General features: G+C 48.3%; 1 protein-coding gene across 1 annotated transcript in view; it reads right to left on the bottom strand.

The window, feature by feature from the left end:
• Positions 1 to 18,409, bottom strand: part of LOC144505448 (arylsulfatase I-like) — a 29,215-nt gene extending 10,806 nt beyond the window's left edge. The window contains exon 1 of the mRNA XM_078231550.1: positions 17,881 to 18,409. Within this exon, the coding sequence (XP_078087676.1) occupies positions 17,881 to 18,188 (308 nt within the window). The 5' untranslated portion in view covers positions 18,189 to 18,409. The remainder of the gene's footprint in view (positions 1 to 17,880) is intronic.
• Positions 18,410 to 22,402: the final 3,993 nt, after the last annotated feature.

Here is a 22,402-nt window from a genome sequence, read left to right as displayed (position 1 = left end):
CCCTCCCTAACAGCACTGTGGGTGTACCGACACCTCTGCGACTGCAGCGGTTCAAGAAGGCAGCTCACCGCCACCTTCTGAAGGGCAATTACGGGTGGCAATAAATACTGGCACAGCCAATGACACCCACATCCCGTGAATTAATTTTTTAAAAAGCAGGTGAATCTAAAACTGAAATGAAATGATTGCCTCATTAATTCACAAATCCTCCCTGGATCCGACAGCCATGAAACCATTTGTTGCTCACTGGCTTTTGAACTGATGCCCCTTCTCTGCGTCTGCGTCTCTGCTACTGTCAGCCCTGCGGGGTGCAGGAGGTGGGAGGCAGGGGGTTACTGTCTCCTGCTTTCATAGACACATAGAAACTAGAAGCAGGAGGAGACCATTCGGCCCTTCAAGCCTGTTCCGCCATTCATCTTGATCATGGCTGATCATCAAATTCAATATTCTGATTCCCCCTTCTCTTCCCTTCCCCCTGTATCCCTTGGTCTCTTTAGCCCCAAGAGCTATATTTAATTTCTTCTTGAAATTAGATTAAGTTTTAGCCTCAACTACTTCCCTTTGTAGTGAACTCCACACATTCACCACCCTCTGGGTGAAGAAATTTAGTAAGAAGTTTAACAACACCAGGTTAAAGTCCAACAGGTTTATTTGGTAGCAAAAGCATTTAAACATAGAAACATAGAAGATAGGAGCAGGAGGAGGCCATTCGGCCCTTCGAGCCTGCTCCGCCATTCCTTCAGATCATAGCTGATCATCCAACTCAATAGCCTATAGAAACAGATTTCTCCTCACCTCAGTTCTAAACGGTTTACCCCTTAGCCTCAAACTATGACCCCTAGTCCTGGACTCCCCCACCATTGGGAACATTCTGTCTGAATCTACCCTGTCTAACCCTGTTAGAATTTTATAAGTTTCTATGAGACCCTCCTGTCACTCTTCTAAACTCCAGTGAATATAATCCTAACTGACTTTGTCCTCATATGACAGACCTGCCATCCCAAAAATCACCCTGGTAAACCTTCGCTGTACTCCCTCTATAGCAAGGACATCCTTCCTCAGATAAGGACACCAAAACTGCACACAATACGCCAGGTGTAGCCTCACCAACGCCCTATACAATTGCAGCAAAACATCCCGATTCTGATACTCAAATCCTCTCGCTATGAAGGCCAACATACCATTTGCCTTCTTCACTGCCTGCTGCACCTGCGTGCTTACTTTCAGCAACTGATGCACGAGGGTGCCAAGGTTTTGTTGAGTATCCACCTCTCTCAATTTATACCCATTCAAGTAATAATCTGTCTTCCTATTATTGCTACCAAAATGGATAACCTCACATTTATCCACATCATACTGCATCTGCCATGCACACGCCCACACACTCAGCCTGTCCAAATCACGCTGAAGAATCTCTGCATCCTCCTCACAGCTCACCATCCCACCCAACTTTGTATCATCTGCAAATTTGGAGATATTACATTCAGTTCCCTCTTCCAAATCATTAGTATATAATGTGAACAGTTGGGGTCCTAGCACGGATTCCTGTGGAATCCCATTAGTCACTGACTGCCAATCAGCAAAAGACCCATTTATGCCAATTCTTTGCTTCCTATCTGCTAACCAGCTTTCTATCCATCTCAAGACATTACCTGCAATCCCATGTGCTTTAACTTTACATAGTAGTCTGTTATGTGAGACTTTGTCAGAAGCTTTCTGAAAGTCTAAATAAACCACATCCACTGGTTCTCCTCAGTCAATTTTACTAGTTACATCCTCAAAAGGTTCCAATAGATTCATCAAGCATGATTTCCCTCTTGTAACTCCATGCTGACTTTGTCTGATTATTCCACTGCCTTCCAAATGCCAAGTTATGTAATCCTTGATAATGGACTCCAGCAACTTCCCCAGTACCGACGTTAGGCTCACTGGTCTATAGTTCCCTGTTTTTTCTCTACCTCCTTTTTTGAATAACGGGCTTACATTAGCGACCCTCCAATCTGTAGGAACTATGCCAGATTCCAAAGGATTTTGGAAAATAACCACCAGTGGACCTATTATTCCAAGGGCCACTTCCTTAAGTATTCTGGGATGAAGATTATCAGGACCTGGAGATTCATCCACCTTTAATCCCAGCAATTTCCCCAAAACCATTTCTCTACTAATGCTGATTTCCTTCAGCTCCTCATTAAAACAGGTTCCTTTCAACACTTCTCGTACATTATTCATGTCTTCCTTTGTGAAGACTGAAGTAAAGTACAAATGTAATTCCTCAGCCATTTCTTTATTCCCCGTTATGAATTCTCCCGTTTCTGACTGTAAGGGGCCTACATTCACTTTTGTAAATCTTTTTCTCTTTACATATCTATAGAAACTTTTACAGTCGGTTTTTATGTTCCCTGTGAGCTTACTTTCATACTCCCCTTTTTCCCCTTCTTAATCAGTCTCTTTGGCCCTTTTGCTGGGTAGCTTCATTAGTTGAAATGATCTTTGAATCTGTGAGCTATGGGCCAGGTTGCTCAGAGGGAAGAGCGCTGCCAATGAATCAGACAACTTGCTGCTCTTGGGAAATGTTACTTTGATGAGTTCACAGAGATGAGGGAAGGTATTTTGAAAAGAAGCTGCGACCCATTCTGTTCGCCACTGGAGGGTCAACGTCTAATCAGGTTTTAATTTATGAATGTAACTCGCCTTACAATGTGTAAACAGCTCTTTAGAAATGTAAACCAGTCAATAAACAGAGGGTGAGGTTTTGAATTAGGTCAGTAGGTTAGTCCAATGCTGCTGCAGCACTAAACTCGCCAGGAAAACCTAAAGATTCAGATCTCAGACTGTGCTGCGTTCCAACGATTCCACAGCTCTCTTGGCAAGTCTCCCACTTTCAACCTTCCAAAAACCTGAGCTCATCCAAGATTCAACTCTCCGTGTCCCGAGTTACAATTCCTATATTCCGATCACTCCCTGTGCTCATTGGCTTTCATTCCTACGCCAGCCAGGCCTCAATTATAAAATTCCCATCCTCCTGCTGAATTCTCCCAAAGATTTTTTTCTTTTATTCATCCCGTGGGACATGGGTGTCGCTGGCTGGCCAGCATTTATTGCCCATCCCTAGTTGCCCCTTGAGAAGGTGGTGGTGAGCTGCCTGATTGAATCGCTGCAGTCCGCGTGATGTGGGTTGACCCACAATGCCGTTAGGGAGGGAATTCCAGGATTTTGACCCAGCGACTGCGAGGGACCGGTGATATATTTCCAAGTCAGGATGGTGAGTGGCTTGGAGGGGAACTTGCAGATAGTGGTGTTCCCATGAATCTGCTGCCCTTGTCCTTCTAGATGGAAGTGGTCATGGGTTTGGAAGGTGCTGTCGAAGGATCTTTGGTGAATTGCTGCAGTGCATCTTGTAGATAGTACACACTGTTGCTACTGAGCGTCGGTGATGGAGGAAATGAATGTTTGTGGATGTGGTGCCAATCAGGCGGGGCTGCTTTGTCCTGGATGGTGTTGAGCTTCTTGAGTGTTGTTGGAACTGCACCCATCCAGGCAAGTGGGGAGTATTCCATCGCACTCCTGACTTGTGCCTTGTAGATGGTGGACAGGCTTTGGGGAGTCAGGAGGTGGATTACTCACCGCAGTATTCCTAGCCTCTGACCTGCTCTTGTAGCCACTGTGTTTATGTGGTGAGTCCAGTTGGGTTTCTGGTCAATGGTAACCCCGGTTAGTTGCATTTTAGTGATAGGGAATTCACCCATTCCCTATCTCTGGAACTTACTCCTTCCTGACAATCCTCCAGCTTCATAAACCTTCCCATCTTTGAATCCCTCCAATCAGGTACCTGCCCTTGCCACTGTACTGAAATGGCTCTTATCAAAAGCACAAATACAATTAAATAAATGTCACATACCAACCCGGCGCAGGAGGAGGCCATTCGGCCCTCGAGCCTGCTCCCCCATTCAATACGATCATGGCTGCTCTGATTCTCTCAATCCCACATTCCGCCGACCTCCAGTAACCTTTGATTCCCCTGTTAGTCAAGAATCTATCTATCCCCTGCCTTAAAATTATTCATTGTCCCAGTCTCTACCACTCTCCGGGGAAGAGAATTCTAAAGGAACGTCCCTCTGAGAGGAACCATTTCTCCTGATCCCCATCTGAAATGGGAGACCCCTTGTTTTTAAACAGGAGATCCAGAGTATCCCGCCGGCAGGAACAGCCGGAAAGTTCCGGCCAACAGGTTTGGAGCAAGTGAAAGTGGGGAGGGTGGGAAGAAGAATAAAAAGGAAAGGTTTGAGATAGGGTGGAGGGCGAGAGAGATTAAGTGACAAATGTTGGGGGCTGGGGGGTAGGTACAGGGGAGATGTTAGGGGTAAGTTTTTCACACAGAGGGTGGTGGGCGAGTGGAATCGGCTGCCGTCGGTGGTGGTGGAGGCGAACTCAATAGGGTCTTTTAAGAGACTCCTGGATGAGTACATGGAGCATAATAGGATGGGGGGTTATAGGTAGGTCTAGAAGGTAGGGATGTGTTCGGCACAACTTGTGGGCCGAAGGGCCTGTTTGTGCTGTAGTTTTTCTATGTTTCTATGTTGAATGAATGCAAGGCCATGGTGCATGGTAATGGGTAATGGGACTCTCTCGGTTATAGTCTCTCTGCACCGTACAGAGTAATGCATCGCACTGAGCCATGGCGGGGGAGAATCTTTCTTTTTCTTTTTTTTCCCTCTTATCTTTCAGTATTTTCTCTGGTTTGTTTTTCTTTCAGCTTTCTGTGTTTCTGGGCGGCACGGTGGCACAGTGGTTAGCACTGCTGCCTCACAGCGCCAGGGACCCGGATTCGATTCCGGCCTCGGGTGACTGTATGGAGTCTGCACGTTCTCCACATGCCTGTGTGGGTTTCCTCCGGGTGCTCTGGTTTCCTCCCACATTCCAAAGACGTGTAGGTTAGGTGGATTGGCTATGGTAAATGTGCGGGAAAGGTGCTATTCGGAGAGTCGGTGCAGACTCGATGGGCTGAATGGCCTCCTTCTGCACTGTAGGGATTCTATGGGGCCGATTTTACCAAATCGGCTCTAAGTGCCGGGTGCGGTCGTAAATCAGACCCGCGCCCGGCAGCTGCGCTCCAGCGCCCCCATACCCCTTTTTTCGGCGTGGGTCCAGTGGGCGGGGCCTAGCGCATTTGCATCTGTCGGAGCACCGAACTGGGCATGCGCAGCCCGGAGCCGACAGCACTCAGCGCGGCCGAGCGCGAGAGTCAAAGGCAGCCCCGACAGCACTGCTGTCTGCGCTGCCTCTGACTTTCCTTGGTGGGGGGCGGGGGGGGGATGTGATGTCTCTTCCCTGAGGGGGGGGAGGCGGGGGGGAGGGTAGGTGGGTGGGGGGGGGGGGGGTGGCGGATGTGGTGTCTTTTCCCTGGGGGGGGGGGAGGGATGTGACGTCTCTTCCCTGGGGGTGGTGGGGGGGGGGGGGGGGGGGGGGGCGGCTGCCGGGGTGGTTCACGGGGGCGGTCTGCGAAGGGTAGTCGGGGGGCGATTCGGCGGTTCAGTTGCTGAGTTGAAGCCCTATCGGACTTGAATTCAGCGACACGGTAAATGCGCGGGCGCCGATCGGATCGGAGCCTCGTAAAGTGGGAATCCTTGGGTAAGTTGGGCGTGGGCTTCATTATGCCGATTTAAATGCATGCAAATGCATTTAAATCAGCCCGCTGGCCGATTCGGGCGCGCGCCGGATCGGCGCCCGGATCGGCTGTTGGTAGAGGCACGATTGGCCTTGGGTCGGGTCTGGACCACGTTTTAGGCCCGACGCCCAACTTCACCACGATTTTGCGCCCGAAATTTTGGTAAAATCGGGCCCTATGACATGAGAATGCATCAGTTTGTTATAAATATTGATTTTCTATCTATTGTTGGATGGTAGTGGAAATTGAGGCGTTCCTCTTAGATTTAGTGAAGTTTCAGTCTCCTGAAACTAACAGTTATTTTTCTTTTAACTTGTTTCCAGCCAATGGGGGATGATACAGGAATGAGCACTGAAATTACAGTGATAAATATGCTGAAGTTTAGGCATCGTATTATTGAGAGAAAGTTAAATAAAAACAAAAATCAATCTCTGTTCACTCTCCTGCTATTCTTTTCATTGGGAATTTTATTAACTCTGTCAACTTTAAACAGCTGAGTTACTTTAAACAGGGAAGGGTCACTTTAAAGATGCATGGCCACTTTAAGCTGTGATGTGAAGATGCCGCGTTGGACTGGGGTAAGCACAGTAAGAAGTCTCACAACACCAGGTTAAAGTCCAACAGGTTTATTCCAAGTCCTCACTCACCTGAAGAAGGAGCTTGAGGCTCCGAAAGCTAGTGCTGCCAAATAAACCTGTTGGACTTTAATCTGGTGTTGTGAGACTTCTTACTGCACTTTAAGCTGAGCGTGTAGTCATTTTAAAAACAGTTTAAAAACAGTGAGGTTATGTTGCAGCTGTATAAGGTGCTGGCGAGGTCACACCTGGAGTACTGTGTACAGTTTTGGTCTCCTTACTTGAGAAAGGATATACTGGCACTGGAGGGAGTGCAGAGGAGATTCACTAGGTTGATTCCGGAGTTGAGAGAGTTGGCTTATGAGGAGAGACTGAGTAGACTGGGGCTATACTCATTGGAATTCAGAAGAATGAAGGGAGATCTTATAGAAACATATAAGATTATGAAGGGAATAGATAAGCTAGAAGCAGGGAAGTTGTTTCCACTGGTGGGTGAAACTAGAACGAGGGGGCATAGCCTCAAAATAAAGGGGAGCAGATTTAGGACTGAGTTGAGGAGGAACTTCTTCACCCAAAGGGTTGTGAATCTGTGGAATTCCCTGCCCAGTGAAGCAGTTGAGGCTACCTCATTGAATGTTTTTAAAGCAAGGACAGATAAATTTTGGAACAGTAAAGGAATTAAGGGTTATGGTGAGCGGGCGGGTAAGTGGAGCTGAGTCCACGAAAAGATCAGCCATGATCTTATTGAATGGCGGAGCAGGCTCGAGGGGCCAGATGGCCAACTCCTGCTCCTAGTTCTTATGTTCTTATTAAACGTTATTTTAAGTAGAGTGTGGGCAGCATGGTAGCACAGTGGTTAGCACTGCTGCTTCACAGTGCCAGGGATCTGGGTTCAATTCCTGCCTTGGGTCACTGTCTGTGCGGAGTCTGCACCTTCTCCCCGTGTCTGCGTGGGTTTCCTCCGGGTGCTCCGGTTTCCTCCCACATTCTGAAAGATGTGCTGGTTAGGTGCATTGACCTGAACAGGTGCCGGATTGTGGCAATTAGGGGAATTTCACAGTAACTTCATTGTAGTGTTAATGTAAGCCTTACTTGTGACTAATAAATAAACATTAATTTAGTTTAATAGGCCCTGGGCGGCGTGCATTATTTTTGAAGTATTGGTTGTTGCCGCTTTAAGTCGGGGCCACAGGCTGAAGCAACCCGACTGAGTGGAGAAGATGCAGCGTCACAGCCCTGGCAAAAGGCCACCAGGATATCCTGGTTAAACTTCTTCAAATAAATACGTAATGCAGAACTGTCCATCATCAGAACCAGCACTGCTTCTTCATAAAGAGCATTAGATAGCAGAGTTAATTCAGGCACTTGGCCCCGTCATTTGGAAAAGATTTGCCAAAGAACAGTTAAGATTTACAAAGAAGGAACTTGCATCGACGCTGCACTTTATCACTTGTCTTAGGAACATCTCCAACTGTTTAATTTGCGGTGCATTGTGAAATGCAGCCACTGTTGTTGCCTACGATCACGCAGCAACAATTCGCGCATGCAGCAAGCCGATATATGGTCAGGTTCTCAGTTTAAAATGACGTTGCTTGAGGGATAAGTACTGACCCAGGGCATCGGGGAGAACTTCCCCTGTTCTTCTTCAACATACTGCCATGGGTTTCTGATGTCACCAGACAGGAACAGCCTCAGCTTAACTTGTAGGGCGGATAGAGAGAGAGAGAGAATGATTCATAGAATCATAGAATCCCTACAGTGCAGAAGGAGGCCATTTGGCCCATCAAGCCTGCACTGACCATAATCCCACCCATGTAATCCATGTAACCCCATCTATTTACCCTGCTAATCACCCTGACATTAAGGAGCAAATTTAGCATTGCCAATCAACGTAACCCGCACATCTTTGGAGTGTGAGAGGAAACCAGAGCACCCAGAGGAAACCCACGCAGACACGGGGAGAACATGCAAACTCCACACAAGATAGAGTGACCCGAGGCCGGAATCGAACCTGGGTCCCTGGCGCTGTGAGACAGCAGTGCTAACCACTGGGTGGTAAGGTGCCGCCCATCTAACCACTGTGCCACCATGCGGCCCCTCCTCTGGTTGGAGAGGTTTCAAGATGGCAGGCGGAGTGGGTGAGGTGGGGTGGGGGCACAATCTTAGAATTAGAGCTAATCTAATTCAGAAAGGGTGCAACGTTTCACACGGAAATGTGGGATTCTCTCCTCCAGATAGCTATGCCTATATGGGGTCAATTGCAGCTATTGGCTGGAACTTTACCACCTCGCTTGCCCCAGAATCGGAGCGGGCGCGGCTCGCAGAACGGATTCCTCCATTGGCCTTGGGCAGGATCCTACTCGCCTCGGGCGGGTGAGGTGGTAAAATTCCACCAATTCAGTCAGAGATTGATAGATACTTGTTGGGCTAAAGTATCAAAGGTTAGAGTGCAGAGGCGTGTAAATGATGGTAGCATACAGATCCACAATCCAATGGAATGCTGGAAAGAATTCAATTTGACCTCCTCATTTTCAGTTCTGACGAAGGGTAACCCAGACTCGAAACGTTGGCTCTGTTCTCCCTCCGCAAATGCTGTCAGACCTGCTGAGACTTTCCAGCATTTTCTGTTTTTTTTTGCTGTTAGGGCCTATTCCTGTTTCGTTGTCCAGTGTCAGCTGTGACTCAGTGCCTGACAGTCAGAGGTAATGGGTTCAACTCCAGCTCCCAGAGACTTGAACACAAAATGGAAGCTGACCCTGCAGTACAGTACTGAGGGAGTGCTGCACAGTCAGCGGCGCTGTAGGTAAGATGAGATGTTAGAACAAGGCTCCATCTGTGCCTTTCAGGTAGACATGAAAGATTCTGCAACAACGGTCTGGGGAAGAGCAAGAGAGTTCCTCCCTGCAACCAGTATCCAATCCTCAACAAACCTCACTGAAAGCAGAAGATGTAGTCACTATTTCCGTGCTATGTGTGGGGCTTTGCTTGGCTGCTGTGATTCCTACACCAAAACAGTGACTGCACAGGATCGAAGGGCTGAATGGCCTACCCCCTATTCTTAAGTTTAATATCTCACCGGAAGAAGGCACCTCTGATAACGCAGCACTGTGTTGTTGGATAAACCTTGATTAAATACTAAACGGGTTGAAGGAGTGGGAATTGAGGATTAGATTGCAATATCACTTTATTCTAAGATCACTTTATAACGTTATTAAAAAGTTTAAGGAAGGCCAACAGTGCAAAAGATTGAAAAGACCTGTGGGAGGTGAAAAGCTATATATATCAAGCACTGCTTAAATGATATCCAGCCCAAGTTTGTCGAGAGCTTGAAGAGTTTTATTTAATGCGAAACCCATTTTTTGCAGTGTTTTGATCCACGATACTTCAGGAAGTACTTTTTTTTTGATTACTGGGTATAATTCAGGCTGTGAGCATTGTGAAATGAGCTGTGTCTTGGCCAGCTGAATCATCATCCAGCATCAATCACTCCACATCTGCAGATATTACTCATTTTCAATCTTTTCTTCAATTTGCAACTACAGAGATTTTGCTAAAAGAAACATTTAACATTTCCTCCCTCGTCCCTTTGACGGTTATTGGAGACTCTTCAAAATGGCCGCCCTTCGTAGACAAACCTGACCTGTGAAGGGGCTGTTCTCCCAGAAGATGCTGCAGGACGGGGTCCTCCTCAGAGGTCCACCCACAAGGGCTTTCTGGCAGCAATCACTAGAAGTGATGCAGATCACTCATGGCCATTCGGTCATCACTGGTTCGCCAGCCCCTGAAAGGTGCTGCAGTCAGCGGCCATACTTCCACAGGGGAGTATCTGCCAATTTGTCTGTTATTATTTTGTCAGAGAAAAAGGGGCAGAAATACACACCTAACTCCTCCTCCCCAATAGCACAAGGGTATAGTCACTAGACAAGTAATCCAGAGACCCGGGGTAATGCTCTGGGGAGATGTGCGGCACAGTGGCAGAGCGGTTAGCACTGCTGCCTCACAGTGAGGACCCGGGTTCGATTCCCGACTTGGGTCACTGTCTGTGTAGAGTTTACATGTTCTCCCCGTGTCTGCGTGGGTTTCCTCCGGGTGCTCCAGTTGCCTCCCACAGTCCAAAGATGTGCGGGTTAGGTTGATTGGCCATGCTAAATTGACCCTGGTTTCGGGGGAATTAGGAGGGTAAATATGTAGGGTTAGGGGGAAAGGGTGGGATTGTTGTCAGTGGAAGCTCGATGGGCCAAACGGCCTTCTTCTGAACTGTAGGGAATCTATGATCAAATCCCATCACAGCAGATAATTAAAGTTGAATTCAATAAAAATCCGGAATGAGGACGATTGTCAGTAAAACCCATCTGGTTCACCATGTCCTTTAGGGAAGGAAATCTGCCTTCCTTACCCAGTCTGGCCTACATGTGACTCCAGAGCCACAGCAATGTGGTTGAATTTTAAATGCCCCTCTGAAGGGGCCTAGCGAGACACTCAGTTCAAGGGCAGTCAGGGATGAGCAATGAATACTGGTCCAGCCAGCGACGCCCATGTCCTATGAATGAATTAAAAAATTGTACTGACTGATGTAGCTTGCACGAGAGAGGAGTGGGGAAGTTAATTTAAAAAGACAAGTGAAAATAACAAGTGAACTCGAAAGTTAGATTCAGAAGGGCATAGCGCTGCGATAACTACTTATAGAATTCCTATGTGGAGGAGTGAGTGAACACAGGGACTGGAATCCACATGGGGAGGTTGTTTAATGGTGGAGGTGTTACCCTTTCTGTAAAGTGTAGGAAAACAGTTGACATTTATATTGTGCAAGGGTGATGTAATGACTTCAATCAGGCCATTGAGGTTGGCCTATTGGAGTGTGAACTCCCTGATTAAGGATCCAATTGATGGGCCAATCAGGGAGTCTTTGCCTTGGGCGGCACAGTGGTTAGAACTGCTGCCTCACAGCGCCAGGGACCCGGGTTCGATTCCCGGCTTGGGTCACTGTCTGTGTGTTCTCCCCGTGTCTGCGTGGGTTTCCTCCAGGTGCTCCAGTTTCCTCCCACAGTCTGAAAGATGTGCTGGTTAGGTCCAAGAACAGCTTCTTCCCTGCTGCTGTCAAACTTTTGAATGGACTTACCTTGCATTAAGTTGATCTTTCTCTACATCCTAGCTATGACTGTAACACTACATTCTGCACTCTCTCCTTTCCTTCTCTATGAACGGTATGCTTTGTCTGTATAGCGCGCAAGAAACAATACTTTTCACTGTATGTTAATACATGTGACAATAATAAATCAAATCAAATCAAATCATTGACCCAAACAGGCGCCAAAGTGTGGTGACTAGGGGAATTTCACAGTAACTTCATTGCAGTGTTAATGTAACTTTATTTACTTGACTTTAATCGGGTGTGTCAGTTCCTCTGGCACTCCCGAAGGTAGACTGCTGACTGCGAGCACTCTGTGTACTGCTGCTGGAATTGTAAATAAAGGGATTTTGGTGAAGGGATCGCTGCCTCTGCAGACTTATTACAGGTGGCACAGTGGTTAGCACTGCTGCCTCACAGTGCCAGGGACGCAGGTTCAATTCCGGCCTCGGGTCACTTGTCTGTGTGGAGTTTGCACGTTCTCCCTGTGTCTGCGTGGGTTTCCTCCGGGTGCTCTGATTTCCTCCCACAGTCCAGAGATGTGCAGATTAGATGGATTGGCCATGTTAAATTGCGCCTGAGTGTCTGAGGATGTGTAGGTTAGGGAGATTAGCGGGTAAATGTGTGGGGATACGGGGACAGGGCCTTGGCAAGGTGTTCCGTCAGAGAATCGGTGCACACTCGAATGGCCTCCTTCTGCACTGCAGTGATTTTTTTATGATTCCTCACCACTAGACGTCTCAAAGTACTTTGGAGCCAATTACTCTTTTGAAGTCTCTGTTATGATCAGGAAATGCAAGAGCCAAACGGTGCACAGCAAGCTCCCACAGACAGCAATGTGATAATGACCAGATCATCTGCTTTGCACAGATCTTCATAGAATCAAAGAAAGCCTACAGTACAAAAAGAGGCCATTCGGCCCATCGAGTCTACACCGACCACAATCCCACCCAGGCCCTACCCCCACATCCCTACATATTTACCCACTAATCCCTCTAACCAATGCATCTCAGGACACTAAGGGCAATTCTTAGCATGGCCAATCAACCTAACCCACACATCTTTGGACTGTGGGAGGAATACGGAGCACCCGGAGGAAACCCACACAGACACGAGGAGAATGTGCAAACTCCACACGGACATTGACCAAGCCGGGAATCGAACCCAGGTCCCTGGAGCTGTGAAGCAGCAGTGCTAACCACTGTGCTACCGTGCCGCCCTTACAAACCTGTTCTTCACCATTTATATAAACAAGTCCAAAGATGTTCAGTTTAGGTGGATTGGCTGTGCTAATCCCAAAGTCTGAGTGTTAGCTAAATGCATGGAGATATGGGGATAGGAGAGAGAGTCAGTGCAGACTAGATGGGCTGAATGGCCTCTTTCTGCACTGTAGGGATTCTGTAGTTCGATGGTTAACAGATAAATATCGGCCACGAGATCTGGGCGGACTCCCCTGCCCTTGTTCCAGGATCTTTCCTGTCCATCCTAGAGGGTGGACTTAGCTTAACAGCTCATCCAAAAGAGAGCTCTTCTGATAATGCAGCACACCCTCAGAACTGCGGCGGTCCCTTGGCACCGTGGTGCACCCTTGGCACTGCGGCGGTCCCTCGGCACCGTGGTGCACCCTTGGCACTGCGGCGGTCCCTCGGCACCGTGGTCACCCTTGGCACTGCGGCGGTCCCTCGGCACCGTGGTCACCCTTGGAACTGCGGCGGTCCCTCGGCACCGTGGTCACCCTTGGCACTGCAGTGCACCATCAGCACTGCGGTGCACCCTCGGCACAGAGAGTCAATGGATGGGATTCTGAGGCTTTGTGCTGTCATTATCAACCTATTTCACATGCTGGTCACACTTGCCTAAAGAACTCTCAACATCAGATGCTGTATTTGCTTTTGAAGCTGTGTCCTCTTTACGCTGGGTTTTAGTTTGAGGCATTATTGCAGATTACTTAGATGAGGAGATTGAGTGTAATGTATCCAGGTTTACTGACGATACAAAGCTCGATTGGAAAATACGCTGTGATTATGGAGAGGTTAAGTGAGTGGGTAACACACCAGATGGAGTATAAATGCAGGGAGTGTAAAGTTACCCGCTCTGGTAAGAGGAAGAAAAAGGCAGAATTTTTTTTTTTAATATATGGAGAGGTGATGGCCTAGTGGTATTATCACTAGACTATGAATCCAGAAACTCAGCTAATGTTCTGGGGTCCCGGGTTCGAATCCTGCCACAGCAGATGGTGGAACTTGAATTCAATAAAAAAATATCTGGAATTAAGAATCTACTGATGACCATGAAACCATTGCCGATTGTCGGAAAAACCCATCTGGTTCACTAATGTCCTTTAGGGAAGGAAATTTGCCATCCGTATCCGGTCTGGCCTACACGTGCAATGTGGTTGATTCTCAACTGCTCTCGGGCAACTAGGGATGGGCAATAAATTCTGGCCTGGCAGCGACACCCATGTCCCACAAATGAATTTTTAAAATGCTGAGGGACTGGGAAATGGAGCTGGGTACGCCGGTACGCAAATCACAGAAAGTGAAGATGCAGGCTCTACACTTCCCGCTGCCTCGGCAAAGCAGCCCAGCATAATTAAGGACCCCACGCATCCCGGACATTCTCTCTTCCACCTTCCTCCGCCGGGAAAAAAGTCTGAGGTCATGTCCCAACCGACTCAAGAACAGCTTCTTCCCTGCTGTCGTCAGACTTTTGAATGGACCTACCTCGCATTAAGTTGATCTTTCTCTACACCCTAGCTATGACTGTAACACTATATCTGCACTCTCTTGTTTCCTTCTCTATGAACAGTATGCTTTGTCTGTATAGCGCGCAAGAAACAATACTTTTCACTGTATACTAATACATGTGACAATAATAAATCAAATTAAATCAAAGCATGTTGTACTCTGGACTCCAACATTCTTCCCATCACATGGCATGAGGAGATGGTGGTGTGATGGTAATGTCATTGGACTAGTAATCCAAAAGTTCAGGCTAATAATTTGGAGAGATGGGTTCAAATCTCATCACAGCATTTAAGTTCAATTAACAATGAAACGGGGGGAATCGCATAGAGACTTATAAATTCTAACAGGACAAGACAGGGCAGATACAGGGAGGATATTCCCGATGGTGGGGGCATCCAGAACCAGGGCTCACAGTCTGAGGATTCAGGGTAGACCATTTAGGACGGAGGTGAGGAGACATTTCTTCACCCAAAGAGTGGTGAGCCTGTGGAATTCATTACCACAGGAAGTAGTTGATGCCAAAACATTGAATGTATTCAAGAGGCGGCTGGATATAGCACTTGGGATGAATGGGATCAAAGGTTATGGGGAGAAAGCAGGATTAGGCTATTGAGTTGGACGATCAGCCATGATTGTGATGAATGGCGGAGCAGGCTCGAAGGGCCAAATGGCCTCTTCCTGCTCCTATCTTCTATATTTCTATGTAAAAGCCCAACTGGTTTACTAATGTCCTTTAGGGAAGGAAATCTGCCACCCTCACCTGATTGGCCTACATGTGACCCCCAGACCCACAGCAATGTGGTTGACTCTGAATTGTCAGCTGAAATGGTGTGGTAAACCACTCAGTTCAGGGGTAATTAGGGATGGAAAACAAATGCAGAACTTTCTACAACACCCACACCCCATGAGAAAGAATGAGAAACACAATGGCTGACCAGGAATCACCTCTGTCCTTACCACTGGCCATTGGCATGCTTTGGAAGGATTTCCAGGTTGATACACAACCTGTTTGACCGTGGTATGAACGCACCTTCCTTGGCCATCAAGTCCTGATGTGAGATTCAAACCCGGAGTTCTGGCTCCGCTGCAGGGTTGCGATTAAATATAATAATTATATAAATGTACAAATTAAAGTCAATTAGAATCAAATTATTTCCTCTTTTTAACAGCATAGCCCTGGTTTATTGGGTAGCACACTGATGTGGCTTCCAGCCTCACTCCAAACACCAAAGCACAGAATGCAGGTTGACACTTGCAGTGCACTGCTGAAGGAAAGCTACGCTGTCAGAGGAGCCACCCTCACACACGACTCCATGAGGCTCCAATTGCTTCTGAGGTAGAGATGTAAAAGAAAATATCTCGTGTCCACTATTTGAAAGAGCGGTGCGGAATGGGTGGGGTGCAGGGTGTATACGGTGGGACGGTTGTGGGGTGGTGGGGGGTGCTGGTTCTCCCCGATGTCCGAGAACAATTTTTAATCCTCCATCAACATCACTAACAAAGCAGATTACTGCTGCCTCACAGCGCCAGGGACCCGGGTTCGATTCCGGCCTTGGGTCACTGTCTGTGCAGAGTCTGCATGTTCTCCCCGTGTCTGCGTGGGTTTCCTCCGGGTGCTCCAGTTTCCTCCCACAGTCCAAAGATGTGCGGGTTAGGTGGATTGGCTTTGGGAAATTGCCCCTTAGTGTCAGGGGAACTAGCTAGGGTAAATGTATGGGGTTATGAGGATAGGGCCTGGGTGGGATTGTGGTCGGTGCAGACTCAATGGGCCAAATGGCCTCTTTCTGCACTGTAGGATTCTATGCTTCTATGAAACACACAAGGAGGAGGCCATTCAGTCTTTCATGTCAGTACTGGCCCCCTGCAAGAGTAACTCTGCTCATCTCACTGCTCTTTTCTCTGTAATCCCATATATTTCTTTCTCTTCAGATTTTGAAACAATTCCCTTTGGAAAACCGGGAAAAGTGCCTGATCCTAATTCCAGATCCTAACCACTTGCTGTGTCAAAATGCTTTTCTTCAAGTCTCCTTTGGTTCTTCAATCTGTGTCCTCTAGTTCTTGATTCTTCACCTTGGAAATGGTTTCTCCTGATCTATTCTGTTCTGACCCCTCACATTTGAATCCCTCGATCAAAACTCACAAGAACATGAGAGATAGGAGCAGAAGTAGGCCATTCAACCCATCAAGCCTCCTCCACTGCTCAATCCTATCATGGATGATCTTAGCCTTCAACTCCTTTTTCCTTCCCATTCCCGATATACCTTTATTCCCTGAGAGTCCAAAAATCTGACTATCTGGTCAACCATTCCTGAAGAATGATCATTCGCCTGCACAATGTTACCGTGGTTTCTCCTGCCTCAGCTGCTGAAATTTTCCAAAGGTTTCTGTTTTGATTGATGCGGTCTATTGTCCAATGGCTGATGGTGAGATCTTGCTGTGCAAGAACCGGTGGCTACATTTCCTCCATTACACCATGATGGTTGCAAGGCAAGACCAAGACACTTTACAGAACGAGTGATTATGGTCTGGAACGCACTGCCTGTGAATGCACCCTCAACCGTGGTTTCCAAAAGGGAACAGGATCATTATTTGAAAAGAGTTTGCAAGGTGAGGGAGAACAGGCAGGGGAGTGGGATGTGGTGAGTTGCAGAGGGCCATCCCAGATGCACTGGACCGAATGGCCTCCTTCTGTGCATTATATGATCTTAGAAAGAAATCATCATAGAAACCCTACAGTGCAGAAGGAGGCCATTCGGCCCATCGAGCCTGCACCGACCACAATCCCATCCAGGCCCTACCCCCACATATTTACCCGCTAATCCCTCTAACCTACGCATCTCAGGACTCTCAGGGGCAATTTTTAACCTGGCCATTCAACCTAACCCACACATCTTTGGACTGTGGGAGGAAACCGGAGCACCCGGAGGAAACCCACGCAGACACGAGGAGAATGTGCAAACTCCACACAGACAGTGACCCAAGCCGGGAATCGAACCCAGGTTCCTGGAGCTGTGAGGCATCAGTGCTAACCACTGTGCTACCGTGCCACCCTAAATTATCACACCGAGCCCGCCAGGACTCGAACCTTGAATCTTAATTCATTAACCCCGAGATTGAGACAGTTTCAAGTTTTTAAGTATTAGTGTCACAAGTAGGTTTATATTAATACTGCACTGAAGTTACTGTGAAAATCCCCTAGTCGCCACACTCCGGCGCCTGTCCGGGTACACTGAGGGAGAATTTAGCATGGCCAATTCACCAGCATGTCTTTCGGACTGTGGAAGGAAATCAGAACACCCGGAGGAAACCCACGCAGACACGGGGAGAACGTGTACACTCCGCACAGACAGTGACCCAAGCCGGGAATCGAACCCAGGTCCCTGGCGCTGTGAGGCCGCAGTGCTGACTACTGTGCCATTGTGCTGCCCCAGCTCCATATCCTAAAAATGCTGCCATCACACTTTTCAATGGACCTACCTCGCACTAAGTTGATCTTTCTCTACACCCTAGCTATGACTGTAACACTTCCTTCTGCATCCTCCCCTTCCTTCCTCCTTTATGTACTCAATGAACGGTACAGTGTCTGTATAGTGCGCACCCCTATGTACTCTTTGAACGGTTTGTTTTGTCTGTATAGCGCGCATTACTTTTCACTGTATCCCAATACATGTGACAATAATAAATCAAATGAAAATCCCCATTCTGCAGCAGTAACTGAGAGGTTAAATGTTGGGAGGTATTTGGGAGACTTTCTGGAACACTCACCTCCCTGTAATGAGCTGACTCCTGGATGGGGTACAGATGGGTTGGATGTAGTAATTCTCCAGTTGGACCCCCTCGGCAGCCAGGCGGTCCATGGTGGGGGTGCGGATGTCTGAATTGTGGTATCCGATGTCGTGGTAGCCCAGGTCGTCGGCCAGGATGAAGATGATGTGGGGCTTCTCCTTGGCACCGTCGCCCGCCGGGGCTGGCACCTTCCTGCCGCTCGACCCGGCTTTCATCCAGTCCCAGGACAAGTAACCGAAGGACAGCAAACTCACCAGAGAAAAGCCGGTCAGAGTGTACACAGCCATGGCTTCACCCGCACTTACAGTCCCCCAAACATTGCTACAGGCAAACTTCCCAAAAAAGTTTCTGCAAACTTTTCCCAAAGTTTTTTTCAAGGGCTTTAAAAACTCAGAAGGGCTCGTTTCAAATTGTCCCGGCAGCAGAAGACTCGCGGGGGTTTAATCTAACCCGATCCTGACTCTGGGACAGCTATTTAATCTGTTCTGACACATTTAAAGTGCCCAGCATTATAACTGCCCCTGAACCCATCCCGCCTTGTTGCAACGCTGGCTCCGCCCCCTCCTCTCTGATTGGCTTGCTGCTGTGGGCGGGCACCTCCTTCCCACCTGCTACTGGCTGATTGAACTGCCAATCGGTGTCGCCCACCCATTCATTCATTCATTCACCCTCTCAGCAGGGTTCTAAGAGTGAGTTTCAGCTGTGTCAATATTCACAGCCTTTGCTGTCCCCAACCCACACCAGCAAGGAATGTGTTTGAAATGAAAACCATTCCCCGCTGTGCTCACAGGGATGGAGTCACAGGGACTCCTTTTTCTTTAAAATAGTGAGAAAATGGAAATTGTCACAGCTCAAACTGAAACTGAACCACAGCAGTCCCGCTAGATTGCTACTTTAAACACTCACTCCCTCCAGACACACAGCGGCAGTCGTGTGTACCATCTACAAGATGCACTGCATCAATCTATCAATGATGTGGAGATGCTGGCGTTGGACTGGTTCGCAATCTATCAAGGCAGGCGGCACGGTGGCACAGCGGTTAGCGCTGCTGCCTCACAACGCCAGGGACCCGGGTTCGATTCCCGGCTTGGGTCACTGTCTGTGCAGAGTCCACATGTTCTCCCCGTGTCTGCATGGGTTTCCTCCGGGTTCTCCGGTTTCCACCCGCAGTCTGAAAGACGTGCTGATTAGGGTGCATTGGCCATGCTAAATTCTCCCTCAGTGTACCCGAACAGGAGCCGGAGTGTGGCAACTAGGAGATTTTCACAGTAACTTCGTTGCAGTGTTAATGCAAGCCTGCTTGTGACGCTGATAAAAAAACTTTAGAAAAAACAGCTCCTCGACCATCTCGAAGGACAAGGGCAGCAGATACCTGGGAACAACACCACTCACAAGTTTCCCTCACCACCCTGACTTGGAAATATATCGCTGTTCCTTCATTGTCACTGGGTCAAAATCCTGGAACATCCTCCCTAACAGCTCTGTGGGTGTACCTACACCGCATAGACTGCAGGGGTTCAAGAACTTAGCTCACCATCACCTTCTCAAGGGGCAGTTAGGGATGGGCAATAAATGCCGGCCTAGCCAGAGGCACTCATGGAACGAATAAATAAAAGCAGATGAGAAACCCCCAGCTCTGAGCTAGATTTTATGTACCCAAATTGGGCCGACTCCCTGCACCCTCCCCCCTGCCCACACCCCCACCACCATCCCATCCCCACCACAGCCTCCGCCCCATAGAATCCTTACAATGCAGAAAGAGGCCATTCAGCCCATCGAGTCTCCGAAAAAGCATTCCACCCAGGCTCTTCCCTCCCCTAACTCCTTAATCTCGCGCATTTCACATGTCCAATCCACTTAAACCGCACATCTTTGGACTGTGGGAGGAAACCGGAGCACCCGGAGGAAACCCACGCAGACATGGGGAGAATGTGCAAACTCTGCACAGACAGTGACCCCAAGGCCGGAATCGAACCCAGGTCCCTGGAGCTGTGAGGCTACAGCGCTAACCACTGTGCCACCATGCCACCCTTTGTGAGTATTTTATGCCAGTTGTATCGAGGTGGCACATGGGTGGTCAAAAAACCTGGCACCAAGACCATGGCTGAATCTAGCAGAATATTCTGCCAGTGAAGGTGACAGTACTTGCATAATCTTTAATTATATATATCTTTTAATTATTTTGATACGCTTACAATGAAAGCTAAACATTGATTCTGAGAGGAGGGTGCCTGTACAATTCAGGCTGTGAGAAATAACCTGCTCTCCTACCTCTCCACAGTGCGGGTGTCCCAGCTACCATGCTGATTGTGTGCAGACCATCCTAATCACTCCTCTAAGATGTGGTCTGTGCACTATTTTCCTTATTCCATCTCTCTCTTTCATTCCATCTGCCCCAGTTGGTGGCCCTTCATGCCTCTGAACCAGAAGAGAAGAGATAGAGTGGACAAGATAAAATTGTTGCCCTTGGTGGAGAATTCTAGAACCGGGGGACATAGATTCATGATGAGTGGCAGTAGTAGATTTAGTAGCAGTAGTTGTTGTAGATTTTGATTTGATTTGATTTATTATTGTCACATGTATTACTATACAGTGAAAAGTATTGTTTCTTGCGCGTTATGCAAAGCATACCATTCATAGAGAAGGAAAGGAGATTGTGCAGAATGTAGTGTTACAGTCATAGTTGGTGTAGAGAAAGATCAACTTAATATAAGGTAAGTCCATTCAAAAGTCTGATGGCAGGAGGGAAGAAGCTGTCCTTGAGTCGGTTAGACGTGACCTCAGGCCTTTGTATCTTTTTCCCGACGGAATAAGGTGGAAGAGAGAATGTCCGAGGTGTGTGGGGTCCTTGATTATGCTGGCTGCTTTGCCGAGGTAGCGGGAAATGTAGACAGAGTCAATGGATGGGAGGCTGGTTTGAGTGATGATCTGGGCTTCATTCACGACCTTCTGTAGTTTCTTGCAGACTTGGGGAGAGCAGGAGCCATACCAAGCTGTGACACAACCAAAAAGAAAGCTTTCTATGGTGGATCTGTAAAGGTTGGTGTGAGTCATAGCAGACATACTAAATTTCCTTAGTCTTCTGAGAAAGTAGAGGCATTGGTGGGCTTTCTTAACACTAGCGTCGGAATGGAGGGACCAGGACAGATTGTTGGTGATCTGGACATCTAAAGACTTGACCATTTCTATGTCATCCCCATTGATGTAGACAGGGGCTTGTCCTCCACTACACTTCCTGAAGTCGATGACTATCGCCTTCATTTTGTTGACATGGAGGGAGAGATTATTGTCGTTGAACCAGTTTACCAGATTCTCTATCTCTTTCCTGTACTCCTGTACTAGAGGGGACATGAAGAAGAACTCTTTTACACAGAGGGTGGTGGGTGTCTGGAATTCACTGCCCAAGTTGGTGGTGGAGACAGAGACTCTTAAACTCTTTTAAAAAGCACCTGGATCTGCACCTTCAGTGCTGTAAGTGACAGGGCTATGGGCCGGGCGCAGGAAGGTGGGATTAGAAAGGGCAGCTGGGTGTCCTTGCACTGGCATGGACATGATGGGCTGAATGGCCTCCTTCTGTGCTGTAACTTTTCTCTGGTTCTCTTGTTATACAGTTAAGACCTACCCCAGGACTTGAGCATGGAAACCACACTGGCACTCTGGCGCAGCACCGTGGGGGTGCCACACTGTCGAAGATGCTGCCTTCTGAGTGAACCATCAAGCCAAGATGTCTCGTCTGCCCTCTGAGCCCCAGGCAAAAGATCAGACTTGGAAAATAAAACAGCGAGGCAGTTCTCTCCAGTGTCATAGTGTTAGAATCATAACATTTCTACACTGCAGAAGGAGGCCATTCGGCCCATCGAGTCTGCACCAACTCTCTCACAGAGCATCCCTGTGTCCTGAGCAATGTTCACCCCTCAGCCCAACATCATGTCGTTATCAAGTTGTTGTTTGTGGGATCTTACTGTGCGCAGACCGGCTGCTGTTTTACAGCAGTGACTACGCTTCAAAAGTATACTTGCTCGGCTGTACAGATCTTTGGGGTTACTGGCGACCACAAAAGGTGCGATACACACTTTAGGGGGAATTTTACCATTTTGAGTCTTAGTGCCGAATCCGGGCGTCAAATAGATCCGCGCCTGGAATCCTCTTTCCAGCGCGCCCATACGCGTTTTGCCGGCTCCGGCTTGATCCGCGCTGTGGGCGGGGCTTAGCGCTGGCGGACCGATCGGAGCTCTGAACTGCGCATGCGCAGATCGAAAAAAATCTGACAGAGCGCCCGGGTGAGAAAGAAAGAAAAAGCAGAAAGCGGAGAGAGCGGCTCTCTGACGGTCATCCTCTGGTCAGGGGGGGGGGAGGGGAGGGGTGGGGGGGGCGGGTGTGGGGGGGGGGGGGGGGGTGGGACCCAGATCATCCTCTGGTTGCGGGGCGGGGGGGGTAGTGGGAGGGAAAGGGGTGTGACTGATCGTCCCCTGGGGTGGGGGGGGAGGAGAGGGGATGTGAT

This window comes from Mustelus asterias, chromosome 16 (genome assembly GCF_964213995.1).
Source record: "Mustelus asterias chromosome 16, sMusAst1.hap1.1, whole genome shotgun sequence".
NCBI classification, from domain to species: domain Eukaryota; kingdom Metazoa; phylum Chordata; class Chondrichthyes; order Carcharhiniformes; family Triakidae; genus Mustelus; species Mustelus asterias.
The sequence above is the reverse complement of the archived record's forward strand: the minus strand, read 5'-3'. Positions and strand labels throughout refer to the sequence as shown.